Source organism: Vitis vinifera, chromosome 1 (genome assembly GCF_030704535.1).
Source record: "Vitis vinifera cultivar Pinot Noir 40024 chromosome 1, ASM3070453v1".
In the NCBI taxonomy this organism is placed as follows: domain Eukaryota; kingdom Viridiplantae; phylum Streptophyta; class Magnoliopsida; order Vitales; family Vitaceae; genus Vitis; species Vitis vinifera.
The window spans coordinates 9,920,886-9,946,144 of NC_081805.1; the positions used below are offsets into that span (position 1 = coordinate 9,920,886).

The 25,259-nt window shown below is 39.4% G+C and overlaps 1 protein-coding gene across 1 annotated transcript in view; it reads left to right on the top strand.

Moving 5' to 3' along the window:
• The window catches only part of LOC100246722 (protein virilizer homolog), a 71,569-nt gene that overhangs the window by 17,359 nt on the left and 28,951 nt on the right, over positions 1-25,259 (top strand). Inside the window, exons 5-14 of the mRNA XM_010654711.3 lie at positions 34-402; positions 671-775; positions 916-1,098; positions 16,999-17,140; positions 17,216-17,397; positions 17,525-17,610; positions 17,695-17,743; positions 20,434-20,497; positions 20,596-21,074; positions 21,158-21,257. Of these exons, the coding sequence (XP_010653013.1) occupies positions 34-402; positions 671-775; positions 916-1,098; positions 16,999-17,140; positions 17,216-17,397; positions 17,525-17,610; positions 17,695-17,743; positions 20,434-20,497; positions 20,596-21,074; positions 21,158-21,257 (1,759 nt within the window). The remainder of the gene's footprint in view (positions 1-33; positions 403-670; positions 776-915; positions 1,099-16,998; positions 17,141-17,215; positions 17,398-17,524; positions 17,611-17,694; positions 17,744-20,433; positions 20,498-20,595; positions 21,075-21,157; positions 21,258-25,259) is intronic.

A 25,259-nucleotide genomic window follows, 5' to 3' on the forward strand; every position in this document is an offset into this window, starting at 1 on the left:
TATCTGTTACTGATTCTGTGCTTTGATTTTCAGAAGAAGAAAGTGATTTTGGTGTTGAGTGTGGCACTTTTCTTGTGTTCTGCTAAAGAGAGCTGCTTTCAGTTTGTTAATGGTGGTGGAATGGAGCAGCTTGCTTGTGTGTTCAGTGATGATTTGCAGAATTCTACAGCCATTACATTAATGCTACTTGGAGTTGTTGAGCAGGCTACTCGCTATTCTATTGGTTGTGAAGGGTTTTTAGGTTGGTGGCCCCGTGAAGATGACAACGTCCCATCTGGTATTAGTGAAGGTTATAGTCGATTATTGAAGTTGTTATTAGAAAAACAGCGTCATGATATTGCTTCTCTTGCAACTTATGCCCTTCATCGCTTGCGTTTTTATGAAGTTGTTTCTAGATATGAGGTATGTTCTCAGACTTGGTGTAGAGTATTTGTATCGTGTGTATATATATAACATTGTGTGTTTGTGTGACTTGGTGTAGGATATATGTTTTTTATGCATGTATATGTTGAATATTCTTGGTAGAGTTCTTGTGGTGAAATGTATGTTTGCATGTATATAGCCTTTTGTGTTATTTTGTGGCAGGATATGTACTTGTGTGTATATGTGTGTGTGTGTGTGTGTGACATATTCTTGGTAGAGAGCTTTTGGTCATTTGTTGCTTTGGCAGTGTGCAGTACTGTCTGTATTGGGAGGCCTTTCTACTGTTGGTAGGGTTACAGGTGCAACATTGGACATGCTCATCAGTGCTAAAGTGCAACTTAAAAAGCTCCTGGTCAGTTGAAACCTTTTATTGCATTTTTAAAAAAATTGGTGTGTGAAACATGTAGTTGTCACTATCTCTTTTGTATATATATCATGTAATTTTAAATTATAATTTCTTAGTTCATTTAATGTTGACATGAATCAATGCAGAAATTGATAAACTCACGTGGTCCAATTGAAGATCCTTCTCCAGTTGCCTGTGCAAGTAGATCATTGATTCTTGGTCAAACAGAAGGATTGTTGTCATATAAAGCAACTAGTAACTTGATTGGTTTGTCAAATTGTTGCTTTTCAAGTCGGGATATTGACATACATTTGCTATCACTTGTCAAGGTATTTTTGCTGAATAAGTTCTTTTGAGGATTATTTTTATTTTTATATTTATATTTATATTTATATTTATATTTATATTTATTTTTATATTACTTTATTTTATTGTTTTATGTGTGCGTGCTATTTTTGTATTCCAAGCAAATTAACAAATAATGGTTATGCCGGTTCTTTTAGGTAAAAAAAATACTATAAAAAAAGATATCATATTAGTAAGGCAATTGTCTTTTATTTTGTTCTGTCTTAAGGAAGATGGATCTGTTTATTCAGATTTGTAGAATTTGTGCATGACTCTGAATGTAGTTTTGAATTTTTCTGGCCTCTCTAGAATTAATGGCGAGTTTTCCATGACTAAATTGCTTGGCATAGAATAGACCATTTTTTGTGTAATTATAATTGTTATAGGTACTCAAGGAAGACTTTTTCCCCCCCTTGGAAATTCTAGGTTGCCTAGGTACTTTCTATCCCCCCCTCTTCTCTTTCTCTCTCTCTCTCTCTCTCTCTCTCCCTCCCTCCCTCCCAAACTCCTGTTTCCTGTTTCTTCAAGGGTCTCCTTCTCTACAACATACCCTTAACCTAATGCACTAGAAACACTAACCTTAATGCTCAATTGAAGTGTTGGATTTCGGAAGATCTTGCATCTCTCTCTTGTTCTTTTGTGTTTCGGGTGCTTTTTTTCTCCCCAACAACCCTTAAGCCAATCCACAACAAATCTTTAGCTCCCCTTGGTTTTTGATTCTAAACCCCTTAAAATCACTTTTCTTATAATTTTTTTTTTCATTAATGTTCTTAGGTAGTTTCACCCACTTTGATAGCTATTTTGATAAGTAGGTAAGATGTAATATTTCAAAAATGTTCAATGTTCTTTTTTCTGTACATAGGAGATGGTTCAATGTTTCTTATTGATTTTGTTGAGTGGTTGGGTACTTATCAAGGGAGGGAGGTATTTTCTCTAATTCCACGTAGGTTGCTCCTTGGCTCTTTTCTTGTTGTTTTCTTTGGCTCTTTGTATGCTTCTGGTGTTCTTTGTTGTGTTTTTGCATTTTTGATGAATTTCATTGTTGCCGGTAAAAAAGAAAAGTAATTTTTCAAAAATAATTTTCGGAGAATAAGGATATCTACTTTAATATATTTTAATTTATTCAATATGCTGTAAAATAATTTGAGATACCAACTTTGGACTTATGATGAATATTGGTTACTAATTAATAATTTATTTTATTTAATAATGTACATATTATATTATGTTATTAATGTTTTATATTGAATTATATAGTAAATTGTAAATATTTTTGATGTATGAAATTATTATATACACATTAATATTTGATTAAATTTTATTTTATAGAATAATATTACTTTAAATTATATTATTTATTATTTTCCAAATAATTTAATTTTTTGGATCAATTTTTTTTAATATCTGAAATTTGTTGTTGAATCTCCTATATTATAACAGATCATTTAAAGAATAATATTGTTGTAACATTAATGAGGGCATCATATTGAATGTTAGTTGATACTCTTTCGTTGTCGATGTGTAATATTTGTTGAAATTTATATTTGATACTATTTATTCTAAAATATAAAATAAAAAACTATTACTATAAATATTTACTTCAAATTGATTACAATAGAAAAATGAAATTGCTTTTTTTTTTTTTAAGTTGCTTTTTTTTTTTAAATGAGAATATTAAGAATTGATTTTTATATGGTATAATAATTTATTTAATTAAAGACTATTCATATATATATATATATATATATATATATATTAATATGATCAAGAGGGAATTAAAATTGGTAGAGTTGGGAGCCATTAGAGGTCTTTGGGATGGTGCTTAACAGGGAATTTTAATGTGAATTAGGTTTCTCAGGAAAAGGGGAAATTGCCCCTAGATTGTCCATTGACATGAGGGGCTTTTAAGAGATCATAGAGGCCTTGAGTTTGAAGGAACTTTGACTAGCTGAAGGGTTATTCATATAAAGTGGTGGTCAGAAGTTTCGGTTTTCTTCAAGGCTTGATTGCTTCCTACTGTCAAATGCTTGGGAGGATCATTTTTCTAGATTAACTCGAAGTGTTTTACCTAAATCGGGCTTAGATCACTCCCCCATAGTTCTAGATGGTGGTGGGATGAGGAGGGGCATGTCTCCTTTTAGATTTGAAAATATGTGACTTAAAGTTTTACTTATAAAAAAAAATTGGAGTCCCTATGCCATGTCAGCTTTTGGGACTTAAAGTAAAGAGAAGTAACCCTTTCTTCTGAAGATTTTGAGGCTAGAAGTTTAGTGATGATTGAGTTTAGCAAGTGGGCCCTATTAGAAGAATCTATGTGGAGGTAGTAATCAGGTGAACTTTGGTTAAAAAGAGGGGGGTAAAAACACCAAATTCTTACACAAATGACCCATGTTGGAGAAGACGAAATTTCTTGTCCAAAGTTAAAGACTGAATGGGGGTTGACTGTTTGAGGAAGCAAATATAAAGGAAATGGTATTTTGGCCTTCCGTCACAAGTGGGTATGATGGATCAAATGGTGCATTTCTATGAGAGCTCAAGGGTTTGAGGTAGGGAGACCCTCTTTCCCTATATCTTTTCATTTGGGAATGGAGGCTCTCAACTAGATTTTGAGGAGTGCCAAAGAAGGTGGCTTTGTCTCGAGCTTCCAAGTAGGAGGAAGAGGAGAGGAGGGGATGAAAGTGTTCCATTTGTTCATCGATGACACCTTTGTCTTTTATGTTGCTTATGGAGTGCATTTGGAGCACCTTAGTTGTGGCTTCATGTGGTTCAAGGCAATGTTTGGCTTGAAAATAAACATGGAGAAAAGTGAGCTTATTCCAATTGGGGATGTCACAAATGTGGAGGATCTAGCTTCGGTGTTGGGATGCAAGATAGGAAATTTATCTTCCTGTTGAAATTTGGCATTCAAAGTTAGGGTTTTAATTTAGGAAAGTATTTTAGGAATAAAAAAGGAGAGATCATTTAGGATGATTCGGTTTCCTAATTTTAGGAGAGAATCAAGCTAGATTAATATTTTCTTATTCAGTTATTTGTGTATATATATGTGTATGGTGTGTACCTAAAAAATCAATAAAGGAATTCAGAAATTCTTCATGGTATCAGAGCCAGTTTTCTGAAACCCTATTCCCTTCTGGCCACCTCTTATTCAGGCCATCATTCATTCCGGCCAAATCTCTCTGGGCATCTCTCAATTCGACCATCTCTCTCTCTGGCCATCTCTCATTCCGGTCATCAGTCCCTATTCTCAGAGCCAAGGGAGAAAACGCTTTCCGGTCGGTCGAATCGTCGTCAGAAAACATTCACCGCCGGCAACTTTTCCGGCGAATTTTCCGGCGAACTTTCCGGCGAACTTTCCGGCGATGGTTTTTTCTACACCGCAAGGAGCGCCTGGAGGAGATCTCCAATTTTTCCCAAAGCACCGGAGCCAGAAAACCATCCATGCGCCGGCCACGCGCGTTTTTCCGGCCGACCACTGCATCTCACGCGCCGGTGCGTGAGGGAGCGTGAGCCACTTTCCGGCGACGCGCTTCCTCCTCCAGGCTCGCCTGAAGCCGACCAGCCACCCTTCTTACCTGTTTCTGCCATCCGAGCCCTGCACGTGCCTCTTGTGGGGTTCTTTTGCCTCCGCGGGCCCTCCGATTAGTTTTTCCGGCGTCCTCCGACTATTTTTTCTCAACTCCAATCCCTGCACGTGCCTTGGGAAGTGTTCTTCTACCTTTCCGGTCCATGACAAAATACGGAATGGCATCATCACAAGTATCCAGCGTCACGTCACCAGAATCAGGGGGCAGATATGAAATTCCAAACCTTGGTGGCAGTGATTCATCTCCTATTCTCATCACAGGACACAAATTAAATGACCATAACTATTTACAGTGGTCACAATCTGTGTTGCTGTTCATTTGCGGTAAAGGAAAGGATGAGTACCTCACTGGAGAAGCAGCCATGCCAGAAACTACAGAACCGGGTTTCAGGAAGTGGAAGATTGAAAACAGCATGATCATGTCATGGCTTATCAATTCCATGAACAATGACATGGGTGAAAATTTCTTGCTGTTTGGGACTGCAAAGGACATATGGGATGCAGCCAAAGAAACTTACTCAAGTTCTGAAAATACTTCAGAACTTTTTCAGGTTGAATCAGCCTTACATGACTTCCGCCAAGGAGAGCAGACAGTTACTCAGTATTACAACACACTCACAAGGTATTGACAGCACCTTGACTTATTCGAGACTCACTCATGGAAATGTTCTGATGATGCAGCAACATACAGGAAAATTGTGGAACAAAAGAGACTGTTCAAGTTTTTCCTAGGACTAAACAGGGAATTTGATCATGTTAGGGGCCGAATCATGGGCATTAAACCCCTGCCAAGTCTCAGGGAGGCTTTTTCAGAGGTTAGGCGTGAAGAAAGTAGAAAGAAAGTGATGATGGGATCCAAAGAGCAACCTGCCCCAACATTGGATGCCTCTGCCCTTGCTGCTCGGTCATTTAATAGTAGTGGTGGAGATCGTCAGAAACGGGATAGGCCTTGGTGTGATTATTGTAAGAAACTAGACCATTATAAGCAGACTTGTTGGAAGCTTCATGGCAAACCGGCTGATTGGAAACCAAAGCCACGGTTTGACAGAGATGGCAGAGCACACATGGCTGCCAACTCTGAGAGCACATCTGTTCCCGAGCCGAGTTCATTCAACAAAGAGCAGATGGAGATGCTACAAAAACTATTAAGCCAAGTTGGCAGTGGCAGTACCGGTGTAGCCTTCACTGCTAATCGAGGAGGAATGAAGTCGTGGATAGTGGACACAGGTGCTTCTGATCACATGATAGGAGATGCTGCCATTCTTCAAAATTACAAGCCAAGTAATGGTCATTCATCCGTCCATATTGCTAATGGTTCAAAGTCAAAAATTGTCGGGACAGGTTCTATAAAACTTACTAAAGACTTATATCTTGACTCTGTCCTCCATGTTCCAAACTTGGATTGTAATCTTTTGTCCATTAGCAAATTGGCCCGTGATCTCCAATGTGTTACTAAATTCTATCCAAACTCGTGTGTTTTTCAGGACTTGAAATCGGGGAAGATGATTGGCAGTGCTGAACTGTGTTCCGGGCTCTACCTCCTCTCATGTGGCCAATTCTCAAACCAAGTCTCTCAAGCAAGTTGCGTACAGTCTTAGAGTATGTTAGAGTCTTTCAATTCTGTGTCAAATTCTAAGGTCAATAAAGATAGTGAGATTATAATGCTACACTATCGCCTTGGTCATCCTAGCTTTGTTTACCTTGCAAAATTGTTTCCCAAATTATTTATCAATAAAAATCCAGCATCTTATCACTGCGAAATTTGTCAGTTTGCAAAGCATACTCGAACAGTATATCCTCAAATCCCATACAAACCTTCGACTGTTTTCTCTCTAGTACATAGTGATGTGTGGGGTCCCTCCCGGATAAAAAATATTTCTGGCACTCGATGGTTTGTGACATTCGTTGATGATCATACATGGGTAACATGGGTTTTCCTTATGAAAGAAAAGTCAGAGGTCGGACACATTTTTCAAACCTTCAATCTTATGGTTCAAAATCAATTCAATTCCAAAATTCAAGTCCTCAAGTCAGATAATGCAAAGGAATACTTTACTAGTAGTCTCAGTACTTATCTTCAAAATCACGGCATTATCCACATAAGTTCTTGCGTTGACACCCCACAACAAAATGGGGTGGCTGAACGCAAGAATAGACATCTCTTGGAGGTTGCCCGGTGCCTTATGTTTTCCTCTAATGTTCCAAACTATTTCTGGGGGGAAGCTATTCTCACAGCTACCTATTTGATTAACCGTATGCCATCCAGAGTGCTTACCTTTCAATCCCCACGTCAACTTTTCTTAAAACAATTTCCTCACACCCGTGCAGCCTCTTCTGATTTACCACTCAAAGTATTTGGTTGCACGACATTCGTTCATGTGTATCCTCAAAATCGTAGCAAATTTGCTCCTCGAGCCAATACGTGCATTTTCCTAGGGTATTCTCCAACCCAAAAAGGGTACAAATGCTATTCTCCAACCAACAAAAGATTTTACACCACCATGGACGTCTTTTTTTTTGAACATGTCTTCTTCTATCCCAAATCTCATGTTTAGGGGGAGAGCATGAATGAACATCAAGTTTGGGAGTCTCTTCTTGAGGGTGTACCTTCTTTTCACTTAGAGTCACCAAATCCTTCCCAATTCGCGCCCACTGAGTTGTCCACACCCATGCCGTCATCAGTCCAGCCAGCCCAACACACAAATGTTCCTTCTCCCGTGACCATCCAGTCTCCCATGTCTATTCAACCTATAGCCCCACAACTTGCTAATGAGAACTTACAAGTTTACATCAGGAGGAGGAAAAGACAGGAATTAGAGCACGGATCACAGTCAACATGTGGCCAATATATTGACTCCAATTCAAGTCTTCCTGAAGAGAACATAGGTGAGGATAGGGCTGGAGAGGTGTTAATTCCCAGCATTGATGATTCTACTCTGCCGATTGCATTGAGGAAGGGTGTTAGGAGATGTACAGATCATCCAATTGGGAATTATGTTATGTATGAAGGGCTATCACCATCTTACAGAGTATTTGCTACTTCTCTTGATAATACTCAGGTTCCCAACACAATACAAGAGGCATTCAAAATTTCAGAATGGAAGAAGGCAATACAAGATGAGATTGATGCACTTGAGAAGAATGGGACGTGGACTATCACAGATTTGCCGGTTGGGAAGAGGCCCGTGGGGTGCAAGTGGATTTTCACCATAAAATACAAAGCAGATGGATCAGTCGAGAGATTCAAGGCTCGTTTGGTAGCTAGAGGGTTTACACAATCCTATGGGATAGACTATCAGGAGACTTTTGCTCCTGTTGCAAAACTGAACACTATTAGGATTCTTCTCTCATTGGCTGTCAATCAAGATTGGTGCTTGCAACAATTGGACATAAAAAATGCGTTTCTAAATGGTGACCTAGAAGAGGAAGTCTACGTGGAAATACCACCTGGTTTCGAAGAAAGTATGGCAAAGAATCAGGTTTGCAAACTCCAAAAATCCTTGTACGGCCTTAAACAATCTCCCCGAGCCTGGTTTGATAGATTCACAAAAGCAGTCCTGAAGCTGGGCTACAAACAAGGTCAGGCTGATCATACTCTATTTGTCAAGAAGTCTCATGCCGGGAAAATGGCCATATAGTCTATGTCGATGATATTATTCTATCTGGGAATGATATGGAGGAATTACAGAATTTGAAGAAGTATTTGTCAGAAGAGTTTGAAGTTAAAGACCTTGGAAATTTGAAATATTTCCTTGGTATGGAAGTGGCTAGATCAAGGAAGGGAATTGTAGTCTCTCAAAGAAAATACATACTTGATCTTCTTAAGGAGACCGGTATGCTTGGATGCAAACCAATTGATACTCCTATGGATAGTCAGAAGAAACTTGGTATCGAGAAAGAAAGTACACCGGTAGGCAGGGGGAGATATCAGCGGCTTGTCGGGCGCTTGATTTATCTCTCACACACTCGGCCAGATATTGGCTTTGCAGTGAGTGCTGTAAGTCAATTCATGCACAGCCCCACTGAGGAACACATGGAAGCAGTCTACAGGATTCTTAGATATTTAAAAATGACACCAGGGAAAGGTCTATTTTTCAGAAAGACAGAGAACCGTGACACTGAAGTATACTCAGATGCGGATTGGGCAGGAAACATCATTGACAGGCGATCCACTTCTGGATATTGTTCTTTTGTCTGGGGAAATCTTGTTACCTGGAGGAGTAAGAAGCAATCAATTGTAGCCAGAAGTAGTGCAGAAGCTGAGTACAGAGCTCTTGCACAGGGAATCTGTGAAGGGATTTGGATAAAAAGGGTTCTTAGTGAACTGGGATAAACGAGTTCATCTCCAATTCTGATGATGTGTGATAATCAGGCAGCTATAAGCATAGCAAAGAATCCCGTGCATCATGACAGGACCAAGCATGTTGAGATTGACAGACACTTCATCATAGAGAAGGTGACTAGTGAGACGGTTAAATTGAACTATGTTCCTACCAAGCACCAAACCGCAGACATCCTCACCAAAGCTTTACCTAGGCCTAACTTTGAAGACTTAACTTGCAAGCTGGGATTATATGATATATATTCTCCAGCTTGAGGGGGAGTGTTGAAATTTGGCATTCAAAGTTAGGGTTTTAATTTAGGAAAATATTTTAGGAATAAAAAAGGAGAGATCATTTAGGATGATTCAGTTTCCTAATTTTAGGAGAGAATCAAACTAGATTGATATTTTCTTATTCAGTCATTTATGTATATATATGTGTATGGTGTGTACCTAAAAAATCAATAAAGGAATTCAGAAATTCTTCACTTCCACATACTTGAGCCTTACTTTGGGAGCTCCTCACAAATTTGTGAGGGTGTGGGAATCCATAGAGGAGAAGTTCCAAAGGAAGCTCTCCTTGTGGAAGAGGCAATACCTTTAAAAAGTAGGAAGACTCACTTTGATCAAGAGCACATTGTCAAACTTGCTAATTTATTTTATATCTCCCTTTGTCATTCCAAAAGCATGAGCTGAAGGTTAAGAGCCAATCTAAAGGAATTTTCTTTGGGGCGAGGGAGTGCTTGAGAAAAAGCTTCATTTAGTCAAGTGTTCCATTGTCTATGTGGATACGAAGAGTGTTGGTCTTGGTATCAGAAGCCTTCCTACCCTTAACAAGACCTTTCTTGGCAAATAGAATTAGGGATTTGCTAATGGGGGAGACCTTTTGGAAACAAGTCATAGTTAGAAAGTTTGGAGTGGTTGAAGGGAGTTAATGTTCAAGGGGGGTGAGGGGGGCTATGAGGTGGGCTTGTGGAAGGCTATTAGATGGGTGGGAGGACTTCAGGCGTAGATCTTATATCATTATGGTAATGGCATAAAGAGTAAAATTTTTGAAAGATAGGTAGTGTTGGGAAAATTCCTTCTAAGTGTCCATCTTGGAGTTATTTCCTATAGTTGTGGTAAAGACTCTTAGATAGCAAAAATGTTGGAGCAGGTGGGAGAGGAGGGTCGATGGAGTCCTCGCTTCCGTAGACAATTCCATGATTGAGAATAGGGTTCTTCTAAGTTGAAGTCGGTGGGGGAGGGACTTCCTCTTTTGATGGCCTATTTAGTAAGTTGGTTAATTTTAGTAGCTATGTAGGAATGCTAGTCCTGGATTTTGAATGGGAGATTATCTCCCTCTTGAGGAAGATAAAGGCAAGGAGAGGGTGTGGTGTTAGTGTTTTGGGTGGAAAAGGAATCCAAACTTGTCTTCCTTTTTAAGAGTGATATCTGGAAATTGGAGTGTTTGGCTAATTACAAAAGCTCTCCTCTATTAGTTAAGAGAAGGGGGAGAAACATTGGGGATCCAACTCTTGTTGCATGAGGAATCAAAGGTGTTTTAGTTGTTGGTTCTATTAGCGTTTAAGCTAGAAAAGGGTTGTTTATTGGTGCTGTGAGCAATGGGGGCAGGAGAGTTTGCTAGGGATAGATTGGTTTCTAGGTTGTTAGGGTGGTGTTTGTGTTTGGATTTTTTTGGTTCATGCTTTTCTCTTTCTTTTCTTGCAAGCCTTTAGGTGCCTTTTGTATACTTTGTGTGTATGTTGATGGGCCTTTTCCTAGCACTTTTATGTGTAATTTTTTGGACTAGGTTAGAGTGTGCATCGATGATTCCTCTATGTCCATGACATAGTTGTGAAAGGCGCGTCTAGGCTCCGGGTTGTGCGACGCCACCCTTTAGCGCCTTGCCTGAAGGCAGGCGACGCCCCTTCACGAAGGCGCTCGCCTCTGGCAAGCCACAATGTGGTCCATAGGTGCGTCTCAATCCCCTATCTTCTTCTTCTTCGGCGACAGGTTGTAGAGGGTAGAGAGAAACACTAATTTCTTTTTTTATTTTTTGGGACCAAAATGACATCATTTTGACCCTTTTTATTTTTAAAAAAAAAAGGCTCCAAAACGACGCCGTTTTGGAGCCTGTTCCTTAAAAAAAAAACAGGCCAAAACGATGCTGTTTTGGCCTTATTTTCCCTTCCAACTCCCTTTTTTGGTTGTTTTCAACCTGACAAGCCTCCCAAATTTTGCCCTAGCCTCAGCCGTGTAGTGGAGAAGTGAAGAAGATGAAGAAGAAGAGGTATAGTGGGGTGTTGCTGGTGGTATAGTGGTGTTATGGGATAATAGGGTGTTGGAATTGGTCGACTTAGAAAAGGGAGTGTTCTCAAATTTTTGCCATTTTAAGAATTGTGAGGATGGTTTCATTTGGACTTTTACAGGGGTTTATGGTCTGACCTTGAGGAGAGAGAGAGAGAGTGTTTCTGGGGTGAGTTGGGTGCCATAAAGGGTCTTTGGAATGGGCTTTGGTGTGTTGCTGGGGACTTTAATGCCATCTTAAGCCCCGAAGAGCACAACAAGGGAGGGAGTTTGAATTCAGACATGAGAAGGTTCTCAGAAGTGATAGAAGACTTAGAGTTAAAGGACTTGCCGCTGCTTGGGGTTCCTTTTACCTAGAGTGGAGGGGTAAACAATCAGTCTTTATCAAGGCTAGATCGATTTTTGGTTAATGAGGAGTGGGACTGCCGTTTTAGTGGTTTGAGGCAGTGTGTCCTCCCGAGACCTGTGTCTGACCATTTCCCGATTCTTTTAGACGGAGGGGGTTTGAGAAGAGACCCCTCCCCTTTTAGATTTGAGAATATGTGGCTAAAATTGGAGGGTTTTAAGGATCTTTTGAAGTCTTGGTGGGAGGGGGACAACTTTAGTGGCTCTTCAAGTTTTATTTTGGCTGAAAAACTAAAGGTCTTGAAGTCTAAATTGAAGGAGTGGAACAAAGATATTTTTGGCAGGGTTGAATACATGAAGGATTTGGCTTTGGATCAGGTAGAGTTTTGGGATGCTAAGGAGAAGACTAGCAGACTGTCTTTGGAAGAGTTGGAAGCTAGAAAAGAAGCGAGGGAAGAATATAAAAAATGGGTTTTACTAGAAGAGATTACTTGGAGGCGAAAATCTAGGGAAGTGTGGTTGAAAGAGGGTGACAAAAATACGAGGTTCTTTCACTAGATGGCCAATGCTCACAAAAGAAGGAACAATGTGGACAAAATTAGGATTAATGGTGTTTGGCTTTTGGAGGAGAATGAAATCAAGGAAGGGATAGTCAATGCTTTTAGGTCTTTTCTGTTTAACCCGGGGGACTGGCGTCCTCCTTTATCCGGGTTGCAGTGTGAGACCTTGGAGAATATGGATGCTTGTGCTTTGGAGGTGCCATTCACGGAAGAGGGGGTGTTTGGTGCGCTGCTAGGATGTAATGGGGATAAAGCTCCGAGGCTTGATGGCTTCTCTATGGCTTTCTAGCAGTTTGCTTGGGACTTTGTGAAGGATGATGTGATGAGTTTCTTCAGGGATTTCTATGAACACGGTAAATTTGTTAAAAGTCTAAATGCAACTTTTTTGGTCTTAATCCTAAAAAAAGCGGGGGCTGAAGATTTTAGGGATTTTAGGCCTATAAGTTTGTTGGGAAGTTTGTACAAGTGGCTGGCCAAGGTTTTAGCCAATAGGCTAAAAAAGGTGGTTGGAAAGGTGGTCTCTAAGGCTCAAGGGGCTTTTGTGGAGGGTAAACAAATCCTAGATGCAGTGTTGATAGCTAATGAAGCCATTAATTCGGTCCTGAAGAATAATGAGAATGGTATTTTGTGCAAACTTGACATAGAGAAGGCATACGACAATGTGGATTGGTATTTTCTTCTCACAGTTATGCAGAAAATGGGTTTTGGGGAGAAATAGATTGCGTGGATCAAATGGTGCATATCCACTGCAAGCTTCTCTGTGTTGGTTAATGGCACCTCTATGGGTTTCTTTCAAAGCTCAAGGGGATTGAGGCAAGGTGATCCACTTTCACCTTATTTATTTGTGATTGCCATGGAGGTTTTTAGCTCTTTTCTTAAAAGGGTTGTGGATGGAGGTTTATGTTGGGTTGTAGGGTGAAGGGTAGGAGTGAAAAAGGGGTTCAAATTTCTCATTTGTTGTTTGCTGATGATACCTTGTGTTCTGCCAAGCTTCTCGAGACCATCTGACCTACCTTAGTTGGTTACTTATGTGGTTTGAGGCCGTGTCGGGGTTGAGAATAAACTTGGAAAAGAGTGAACTCATTTCAATAGGGAGGGTAGAGAATATTGATGATCTTGCTTTGGACTTTGGTTGTAGAGTGGGTAGTCTTCCGTCCACTTATTTGGGCCTTCCTTTGGGTGCTTTGTTCAAGTCAGTGACTGTATGGGATGGAGTGGAAGAGCATTTCCATAGAAGGTTGGCCATGTGGAAGAGAATCCAAGGGAGGGAGGGCGACTTTAATTTGAAGCACTTTGTCGAATTTACCTATTTATTTTATGTCCTTGTTGTGCTTGCCAAGCTCAGTTAGACAGAGACTAGAGCAAATTCAAAGGGATTTCCTTTGGGGTGGCGGTAACTTGGAGCGAAAGCCTCATTTAGTAAGATGGGAGTTGGTGTGCTTAAGTAAGAAGAAAGGGGGTTTGGGGGTCAAATGTCTATTCATTTTCAATGAGTCTCTTCTTTGTAAATGGAATTGGCGTTTCACAAATGAGAGAGAGGCCTTGTGGAATCAAGTGATTAGAGGGAAGTATGGGGAAGATAGAGGGGATTGGTGCTCTCAGGAAGTGAGAGAGGCGCATGGCGTGGGGGCTTTGGAAAGGTATAAGGATGGACTGGGATTTGGTGGGAGTTAGGATTTTATTCCTTGTAAGTAATGGGTGGTGGGTGAGTTTTTGGAGGGATAGATGGTGCGGGGATTCCCCTTTGTGTGTGTCATTTCCTTTCTTGTTTGCTTTGTTTGTTGATAAGGAAGCGTGGGTGGCGGATTTTTGGGGCCCCGTGACTGAGGGGGGTTGAAATCCCTATTTTTCAAGAGCCTTCAATGATTGGGAGGCGGAACGATTCTTGGAGTGGCTTCATGGGAAGAGAGTGCTTGGAGATGTGGAAGATATGGTGTTTTGGACTGAAATAAAGAGTGGAAAGTTTTCGGTCAAGTCTCTCTACCTTGCTTTAGAAGCGGGCTGCCCTTCTTTGTTTTCTTCTAGCTGCATTTGGAATGTGTGGGTGCAGCCCAAGATTAGTTTCTTTGCGTGGGAAGCTACGTGGGGCAAAGCCTTAACCTTGGATCTTGTTCAGAAAAGAGGATGGACCTTGGCAAATAGATGTTTTATGTGTCTTGAGAAAGAAGAGACCATAGACCGTCTTCTTCTGCATTGTTAAAACACAAGGGTCTTATGAGATTTACTCTTTACTTTGTTTGGGGTGTCATGGGTACTGCCTTCTTCAGTTAGAGAGACTCTCCTTAGCTGACATGGTTCTTTTGTGAGCAAAAAGCGCTAGAAGGTGTGGAGAGCTGCTCCTCTCTACATTTTTTGGACGGTTTGGAAGGTGAGAAATAGAGTGGCCATCAAGGATGATGTGTTGTCAATCCAAAGACTTAAATACTCTTTTGTTCTTTCTATTTGGTCAGAGGTTAAGTTGTTTATAGTTGACTGCCCTCTAACTATAGTTAATTTTATTGATTGGTTTGGCTCTAACTAAGGTTGTTTGCTGAGCCAGCTGGGTATTTTTTTCTATTTTGGCCTTTTTGGCGGTGAGTGTATAGGTATTGTACACCTTGAGTCGCTTTTTTGGCATCTCTTTTTATATGAGATTTTTCTTTATCTATATACAAAAAAAAAATATTGCTTTGTGGATTCGGGTGTATATTCATGGGAATTCTTTGTCCTTAATTGATTGTATAGATTGGTTGAGTCCTTCCTGAGGGTGGGAGCTGTTTTTTGTTTTCCCCCTTGTTTTAATTTTTGTTTTTGTTTTTCTAGCTCATTGTATACCCCTGGCGTACTCTTTTTCTCTTTAATACAATCCCTAACTTACCTAAAAAAAAAATAAAAAATAAAAATCCTTATCCACTTCAAATGGACTTTTAGCTTATTCTCTTAGGTGTTCTCCTTGTTCTGTGTTTAATTGGTTCTTCCATTTCAGTTAGAGGCTTTCTCATAAGATGACATGGTGATTCTGCTGAAACCAAGTGAAAGGTAATGTGAAGGCTGGTAAAGTGTAATAGGAGAATCTTTGAAATCAAGGAACAGTCAAGCTGGGTGATGAATAATGTAGTTATTAAGACTTTGTTTATATGGTTGGAGTTGGACTAGGATTTGGGCTCTCCTCCTTTCTCATTGTTAGACTTTATTGATAGTATGAGGATTAGTTAGCTTGATAGTTGTTTTGTTTTATGTGCAGGTGCACTACTTCTATAAATTGTGTCTACATGGGTTGCTCCCCTTTTTGTTAGATGCCTTCAATGTATCATCCTTTTTTACCTATAAAAAAATAAAAGAAAAAATATAGTAATGCTATTTTTTGACTTCCTAACAATTACTATAAACAAACTGGTCTTATGGTGGTATCACAGATTCTTTTCCCTTCAATTCTCTTCAATTTGACATTGTATTGTTTGTGGGACCCTTTGGAAATTCCTTCTTCCATCCTACTCTAGTGTTTTAGGTAGCATCCTTCTCACTTACTATGTTTGATCTAGGTTTATGAAAATGGGCACTATTTGGTATTTATTTGCTGTCAGTCGCCACCTTTCCCTTTTTATTCCCAATTTTACAACATGTTCTCTCATTTCTACTCTGACTCTATGATATTGCATTGCATGTATCTTGATTTAGCACCTTATATTACCCTCAATACTAAAGCATTTCTTTGTATCTTAATTTTGCAATTCCCTAAACTTACAGTTCACTTGATTAAAACTAGTTTGTTAGCAAACAACATACTCACGTGACCTCTTTCAGGTTATGACCTATCATTTTATTTAGAAAGCTTGCAAAAGCATAGGAGCTTATTGCTGACTGTTGATGGATGCTGTTGTAATCTGAAATTCAGTTGTATCAACAACTGTTCTCATGCTACATGTATAGATCATGTGTAATTTATTTGTTATTTGCTCCACTCATCTTTGATAGAATAAGCCATGGTATTTCTCAAAGGTCCTTCAGTGAACACTTATTGTAGGTACAAGGCTATAGCCTAATGTAAATTGGTAGGGTAGAATAGGGTTTGTGTCTGTCTCCAATCTAACGTGATGAAACTTGTTGTATTGAATTGAGTAAATAGGTACATAATGACTTTGAAATGATGAGATATTAACCTGTGGAGTTCTCCTTTGCATGTCTAACTTCTTTTTTTCCTATTGGAAAAATGTTCAAATTCAGAGATGGGTTTCTTCTTGTTTTCCTATTGGAAAAAGGTTCAAATTCAGAGATGGGTTATTTAGAAATATATGGTTGGGGACAGAGAATGGGTTAGTGTAATATGAACATAAAAGTGGGTTACTTAAAGATATTGCTCAAAATTGGGAGATTTTTAGCCATTTAATAAGTAAAATATATGATGGGATTCCAAGAAATTCATTTTGTTGCTTCCAGCATGATGTGTGTGCCATCTGAATATTTTGCACTTGCTCCACTTTCTATTCTTATCTATTTAGAAAAGGATTAAATCTGTATGTTAATGATCCCTTGAGTTTATATGATTATTTTTATTTGTGTCGCTTATCTTATTTCTTCAATATGATCCATCAATGTAATTTTAAACCCAACCTCATGGAAGTGGATTATGAAAAGCAGTATATGCAAAAAAAATATATTTTGATAGAAATTTAATTATTAGGATGGTTGTGATATTTGGAGTGTATGAATGGGGGTCTTTGTTATTTAAAATCTATATTGAATATTTTGAAATGTGCTTTGGAAGAATTCTTAGCAGTTTAATATTTTGAAATGTGCTTGCAACCAGGAGAGAGGATTTCTTCCTTTATCAGCTGCACTGTTGTCATCTTCTATCTTGCGTTCAGAAGTGGGACATGCTATGGACATATTTGTGGACATTACATCATCTATTGAGGCCATCATTCTGTCTCTTCTTTTTTGTCGCTCAGGTTTTGTTAATGCTTCATGTGATATACTCTTTATCAGACGTTCTTGTGGTTAATGTGTGATGCTCTTTTTTTCAGGGTTAATCTTCCTACTGCTTCACCCTGAACTTTCTGCAACGGTGATTCTTGCCTTAAGAGGTGTCGATGACTTTCATAAGGAAGACTGTGCTCCTCTTCGATATGCATCTATTTTAATTTCCAAGGGTTTCTTTTGTCGCCCACGGGAAGTTGGCTTGGTTGTTGAGATGCATTTGAGAGTGGTTAGTTTCCTTTTGGGGTCTATATTATGTCTTTTTCCTTGATTCTGTTTGATCTCTGCCCCTCTTTTACTGTGATTTGTTGCAGGTTTTTGGCTAACTTTATCAATTTTCTCATGCTCTGATGCAGGTTAATGCTGTAGACCGTTTGCTTTCTTCAACTCCACAATCAGAGGAATTTTTGTGGGTGTTATGGGAGTTGTGCGGTCTTTCTAGGTGAAACTTGTTAATTTATTTGGTTACTTTTAGACCCAAACCAACATGAAGGTTTTTAACTGGCAGTTGTACCATGATCTGCAGGTCAGATTCTGGGCGCCAAGCTTTGTTGGCTTTAGGACACTTTCCGGAGGTATTTGTGATTCTATCACAAGCCATATCTACTGCTGCATGCTGAAATAATTTTTAGTTTTGACATTTATTATGTTATGTCATCATAAATCCATAACAAATAAAACTTGTAAGCTTTTAATTGTCAATCATACAAGAACATTTACATATTCAAATCCTGTTTTTCCATTTAGCTCTATCTTGGGTCATCTGGTCTGTTGAATTGTGGGTAAGCCCTTTCCTGCTAATCTGATCACTGGTGCGGTAATGAGGCGCTGTCCAGAATTTTTCCTCAGTTATTTGCCTTGGCGGTGCATAGGAATGCAACGATTAATGAGGTGTGGGACTCTAGCCTCGGTCAAGGGGGTTGGAATCTCAGATTTGCTAGAGATTCTAATGATTGGGAGCTGGATTTAATAGGAGCTTTGTTTAACATGCTAAGGGACTTCAAGATCTTCCAAGAAGAGGACTCGGTGGTTTGGAGAGGTGGGGGTCAAGGCACCTTTGGAGTCAGACATGCTTACAACCTGCTGGCTGCTCCCAATACCCTCACCTTCCCGGTTAGATGCATTTGGGTGGACAAGGTCCCAACTAAAGCTGCCTTTTTTGCTTGGGAAGCTACGTGGGGGAAGATCCTCACATTGGATAGGCTTAAAAAACGAGGGTGGCAGTTTCCTAATTGCTGTTTTTTGTGTGGTTGTGAAGAGGAAAATGTAAATCACATTTTTTTACACTGTACAGTGGCTAGGGTCCTCTGGGAAATTGTCCTTGCTTTGTTTGGGGTTCATTGGGTGTTCCCAGAGACAGTCATAGAGGTGTTACTTAGTTGGAGGAGCTCTTTTGTGGGGAGAAAGAGGAAAAAAATCTGGTATTCCATCCCGTTGTGTATTTTTTGGACGGTATGGAAGGAAAGAAATAGATTAGCCTTTAGGGGGGGTTCTTTGGACATACAGAAACTCAAAAATTATTTTGTTTGTAACTTGTGGAGTTGGGTTAGAGTGTACATGGGAGAGGAGTCCTCTTTGTTTTTAGTCTTTTTGGAGTGGCTAGCGGCTACTTAAGGGCCGGTGAGGCTGTTTGTTTATTTTGTTTTTTGGGTGTGGCTGCGTTGTATACTCCCTGTATGCTTTGTGGCGGTTTGCCCTTTAATACAATTTGTGCTCACTTATCAAAAAAAAAAAAAGTTCTCTGGTTGCTCCTCTCCAATAAATCGTGGAATGTCTACCTTAATATTTAGATTCTAATCATGATCTGTAGTACAATGAAATGTTGGTTGCCTCTCCAGGGGTAAAACTCCACCTTCTTCCTCCGAAAAGTCCCCTACAGTTTGTTGGAACTCCTCAATAGCAAGTTGATTTCTCAAAATTCCTCCACTGGTAAGTTTGAATATTCTGCCTTGTTTGGCCTCCAATGGTGGAATTCGGAGCACCAAAAATACCAGATTGCTCCAACCTAGCGCATAGTTGCTTAAGCTGTTGTTGCAAGTTTGCAAACTCTTTACTGTTTCCTGCTGATTGTGAAGATGTAGCATTCAAATACTTCCCAGACCTAGCCATTGATTCAGAACAATCATGAATCTGGATCAAAGGCTCTGATACGAATTAATAAAAGTTGAAAAACTATTATAGCTACTATCCAGGTAGACTACAACCAAGTTGCTCCAAACACCGTCCGAACCAAGATTTCTTAAGGAGAAATCTAGAGAAAACCCTTTGCATAAACTGCCACCAGAAACTTCTAGACAAGCAATTAGTATATTTATTTGGGAAAAATCATAAAAAAATCTTTACAATAAGTAGGTTCTTCCCTTTTATGATGATAGCCCTTAACTACTTTCTGATGGTTTCCAGGGTACAATTAGTAGCTTTTATATATTCATTTGCTATAGTTCTAGTAAAACAAAAAAAGGCTGACCTTTTGACTTCTAATTTAATAATGAACTTTTTCCATGCAAACTTTTGACTCTTAAAACTTGCTATACATTCTTTGTTAATGACTGCATCACTTCATGACCTCCCTACAGCCTGTTAATAAATCTACAAAAGGCTACTCTTCTCTTCCCAAATGGCTGCCAACCATAAATAGAAGAACCTGAGAAACCGTTCTTTTAGTTTTAGATCTGGAAGTTCATTTTGTTAGAAGTTCTTGTGGTTCCACTCCCTCCATATACACCACACCAAGCACAGCCTCCATATCATCCTTCTTCTCCTCACAGACCTGCCATGCGAACTAGCTAAATCCCTGTTTATAATCTTAACATACCCAAACCTCCCCAAAATAATGAAGAGGCTGTAGACCCTTTGCAACAGAACAGTTGATCAAAAGCTTGTTTGCCATTTCCTTGTTCCTGGGACACATGCACTGATACATGAGAGCCCTCCCATGTCTCATTAGTTGGTATCGATGATTGTGACCTTTTCCCACACTTGAGTCCAGTCAAAGAACTACTGGAAGGAGTTAGAGTTCCTCATGCTGCAGCCAAGAAGCAGAAAAAGAAAAAGCACAAAAAGAACAGAAAAGAAATTTTTCATGGACGGGCACTCCATACAATCTTCCACTATGTTCAACTCTCAATCAAGAAGCCTCCTGATGAATATTAGACTCCAATGCCCCCTTATTACCACCCTAATTGTTTATAACTACATGTTTAAATCATTTTTGTAATAAATTTTATTTTTGATTTTTTATTAATTTATTTAATTCTTTATGCAGGCTGTGCTTGTTTTGATGGAAGCATTACATTCTGTCAAGGAATTGGAGCCGGTTACCACCACTGGTGATAATTCTATAGTTTTCTTTGAAACTTTTGAAATTTTTGCTTGTTAACATGTATGTTAAACCTGCACTTACTTGAATTAAATTCTGGATATTCAGGCACTTCACCGCTAAATCTTGCAATCTTTCATTCAGCTTCTGAGATATTTGAAGTTCTTGTTACTGATTCAACTGCATCTTCTTTGGCTTCTTGGATTGGGCATGCTATGGAGCTTCATAAAGCTTTACATTCCTCGTCCCCTGGATCCAATAGAAAAGATGCTCCGACACGGCTATTGGAGTGGATAGATGCTGGTGTAGTTTTTCATAAAAATGGGGTAACTGGTCTTCTACGATATGCTGCTGTCTTAGCTTCTGGAGGAGATGCACACTTAACTTCAACAAGCATTCTAGGATCTGATTCGATGGATGTTGAGAACGCTGTTGGAGATTCTTCCAGTGGTTCTGATACTAATGTTATAGAGAATCTTGGAAAACTCATTTCTGAAAAATCTTTTGATGGTGTTACCCTTCGGGACTCTTCTGTGGCACAGTTAACAACAGCATTTCGAATTTTGGCATTCATTTCAGAGAACTCGGTATGAAGTAAACCATTTTTAGCTTTTCATCTGTATAATAGGAGTTGATTTTCACCTCACTAATCATTGTTTAATTAATGAAGGCTGTTGCAGCTGCTTTATATGATGAAGGTGCAATAATAATTATCTATGCAGTGCTAGTTGACTGCAGATTCATGCTTGAGCGGTCCTCTAACAATTACGGTGAGTTATGAAGTCCTATTTGTTTTTAGTTGTTTGCCTGATAATTTAGTGTATGATGACAATCAGATGCTTGCTTCATAAAAAAATGAGTTATGCAGCAGGTATGTTGTCAACAAAAGTTTTTTTGATATTCGATATTCAATATTCATATAATGGGAAGTTTCTTCCAGTCTGTATCCTGTAGAAAGCACACATCCGTTAAAGATGTGAAGAAAATATGCAATTATTTCTGGGAACCCCTGTCTGTTTTTGTTTATGACTTACATAGTCTCAAGTCTCAACCTGTTTGTTGTTTGGATTGTCAATTAAGTACACGAAGTTGGGTCTCCTGGAAAATAAGCAAGATTCTTGCATATATGGTGTTAAATATAGCCTTTATATTTATCAGTGTGTACTATATCCAGTGTTTGTATTGAAATAAGTAATCCAGGTATTTCATGGGTTCTTCCAATCTCGGTGAAGGTGACTTTGTTGAGTAGAGATGGTTCTCTTAGTAGGAAGCATGGAAGGTGGACCCTATGAGTATCTAGTGTTTGTGGAAGCAGCATGATTGATGGGTTTTTGGAGTAGAGATGGATTCAGCAACTGAATGATTGCTTTTAGAAATCACTGTCGAAATGATTGAAATTTTTTCTGTCTGATGCATCTTTCAAGGACAAGAGTTCGCACTGTTATATATTTTCCTGATAGGTTATGGTCGGTTTGATCTCTGTTTTGAGGAGTCATTTGAATTTTTTTTCTCCTTATATGGGTATCGGGCATTCCTTGTTTGCATGTTGTGTACCCGGGTTGAAACCCTTTTGTTAGGCATTTAGTATCTTTTCATTTGGCTATCCAAACAAATAAATTTTTTTTAAAAAAACCCCAGTTTTGTTGCTTATATATTAGTGTGAATTTCCGTAGAGAAGTAAAAAATACATTTACATACTCCAAGCCTAGAGATGTAGTTATATTGAGTGGTTAAAAACTAAAACAATGTGCCACCAACTGTTCAGTGCATTATATCAGAGAAGAAAAAAAATACATGCACATAGTTCAAGTCTAGGGATGTAGCTATATTAAGTGCTTAGAAACTAAAACAATGTGGTCCCAGATGTTCAGTGCATTCTGATATCACAAACTGTTTAGCACTTTAGAAATAAGTTGCAGTTTCTTTCCTGCTGTTGTTTGGAAAGGGTGCAATGATAGACCTTGTTGAGGGTAGAAAAGAAGTCGTAATCTCCGTGGTCTTATTGTCCTTTGAGCTTGGTTTCTGCTCATTCATTTCCTTCCAAAGGGAAATTGGGGCTTCTAATATTCCATTGAAGTTGTTGAGAGAGAGAGAGAGAAAGAAGAAAAACCTTAATTCTCATTCATGTAATCTCTACTTACAATTGAGAGATATATATATACAAGGCTAGGAGTCCTAACTACCATACATGTGACCTATATTAACAAGGAAAGATAATATACTATAAATACATTATATTCAACACTCCCCCTCAAGCTGGAGCATATACGTCATATGCACCAAGCTTGTTACAAATATATTTAATCCTAGGACCTCTGAGAGATTTAGTGAAGATGTCTGCTAGTTGATCATTTGAATTAACAAAACTTGTAGCAACACATCCTGATGCGATCTTCTCTCTAATGAAATGACAGTAACCTTCAATATGCTTGGTCCTTTCATGAAAGATTGGATTGGATGCAATATGTAATGCGGCCTGGTTATCACAGATGAGTTTCATCTGTTCATCCTTTCCAAATCTCAACTCCCGAAGAAGATGTCTCAACCATATGAGTTCACATGTTGCCAAAGTCATAGCTCGATACTCGGCTTCAGTGCTAGATCTGGCCACTACATCTTGTTTCTTACTCTTCCAAGATATTAGATTACCTCCAATAAAAACACAGTACCCTGAAGTGGAACGTCTATCTGTGGGTGAGCCAGCCCAATCTGCATCTGTGTAACCAACAACCTGAGTATGACCTCTGTTCTCCTACAATACACCGTGGCCTGGTGTACTTTTGATATATCGAAGAATGCGGATTACGACATCCCAATGGCTATCACATGGTGATTGTAGGAATTGACTAAGAACACTCACAAGAAAAGAAATGTCTGGACGAGTAATGGTGAGATAGTTCAATTTACCTACGAGCCGTCGATATCTCCCGGGGTCTCCTAAAGGCTCCCCCTGTCCTGGTACAAGTTTGACATTCGGATCCATAGGTGTGTCTACCGGTTTACAGTCTAACATGCCGGTTTCTTCCAGGATGTCTGAAGCATACTTCCTTTGGGAAAGGACCACACCAGAACTGGATTGAGCTATCTCAATTCCCAAGAAATACTTGAGTTTCCCCAAGTCTTTGGTCTGAAAGTGGGTAAAAAGATGTTCCTTTAGTTTCTGAATACCATCCTGATCACTGCCTGTAATGACGATGTCGTCCACATAAACAACCAGATAAATACACTGCCTCAAGGAGTTATGATGATAGAAAACTGAATGGTCTGCTGTACTGCGAAGCATGCCAAACTCTTGAACAACAGAATTAAAACGGCTAAATCATGTTCGAGGAGATTGTTTCAAGCCATATAGAGAACAGCGTAACCTGCACACTAAACCAGACTCCCCCTGAGCAACAAAACCAGGAGGTTGCTCCATATAAACTTCCTCGGCAAGATCACCATGAAGGAAGACATTTTTAATATCCAACTGATAAAGAGGCCAAGAACACATAGCAGCCATGGAGAGAAGCAAACGGACAGAAACAATCTTGGCAACAGGGGAGAATGTGTTACCATAATCAGAACCATAAACCTGAGTATAGCCTTTAGCAACTAAGCGGGCCTTAAGGCGATCAACCTGACCATCAGGACCAACCTTAACTGCATAGACCCAACGACAGCCAACTGTAGATTTACCAGAGGGTAAAACAACAAGATCCCAAGTGCCATTAGAGTGCAGAGCAGCCATTTCATCCACCATTGTCTGTCGCCAGCCTGGATGGGAAAGAGCTTCATGGGTGCTCTTTGGAAGAGAAACAGAGGATATAGCAGAAACAAAAGCAGAATAGGGTGAAGATAATCGATGATAACTCAAAAAATTGTAAATAGGGTGAGGATTACGAGTAGAGCGAGTACCTTTCCGAACAGTAATGGGTAAGTCATTAGGAGAAGGCAGAGCCGGGGCAGGAGAAGCCGAAGGGATAGGAAGTGAGTCAGCAGGTGCCTCAACAAAAGGGAGAGGAGCAACGACACGAGGGCGACGATGATAAACCTGAAGTGGTCGAGGGGGCATAGCATCAGGTGGGGAGACAATGGGAATGGGCAAGACTTCAGAAACAGGAAGAGACTCAGAAATGGTGGAAAAGAATGGTGAGTCCTCAAAGAAAATGACATCAGCGGAAATAAAGTATCGATGAGTCTCAAGGGAATAACAACGATAACCCTTCTGAAGTCTAGAATATCCCAAGAAGAGGCACTTCATGGCTTTGGCGGAAAGCTTGTCCTGTCCAGGAGTGAGAATATGAACAAAGCAAGTACAACCAAAGACACGAGGAGGAAGGAAATAAAGTGGTTGGTCAGGGAAGAGAAGGGAGTGAGGAATCTGATCGTGTAAGACAGAGGAGGACATACGATTAATCAAATAACAAGCGGTAAGAACAGCGTCCCCCCAAAAACGAAAAGGAACATTACTATGGAGGACGAGAGTACGAGTTGTCTCAACAAGATGTCGATTCTTGCGTTCAGCTACCCCATTTTGTTGAGGAGTATGAGCACAAGAAAACTGATGAAGAATCCCATGATGAGACATAAACGTAGTAAATGGGGCTGAAAAATATTCTCTGGCATTGTCACTGCGTAACACACGAATAGAAATATTGAACTGGGTTTGGATTTCAGCATAAAATTTCTGGAAAATAGAGAATAACTCAGCTCGATTTTTCATTAAAAATAACCAAGTACATCGAGAATAGTCATCAATGAAAGTGACAAAATACTGAAATCCTAAAGTA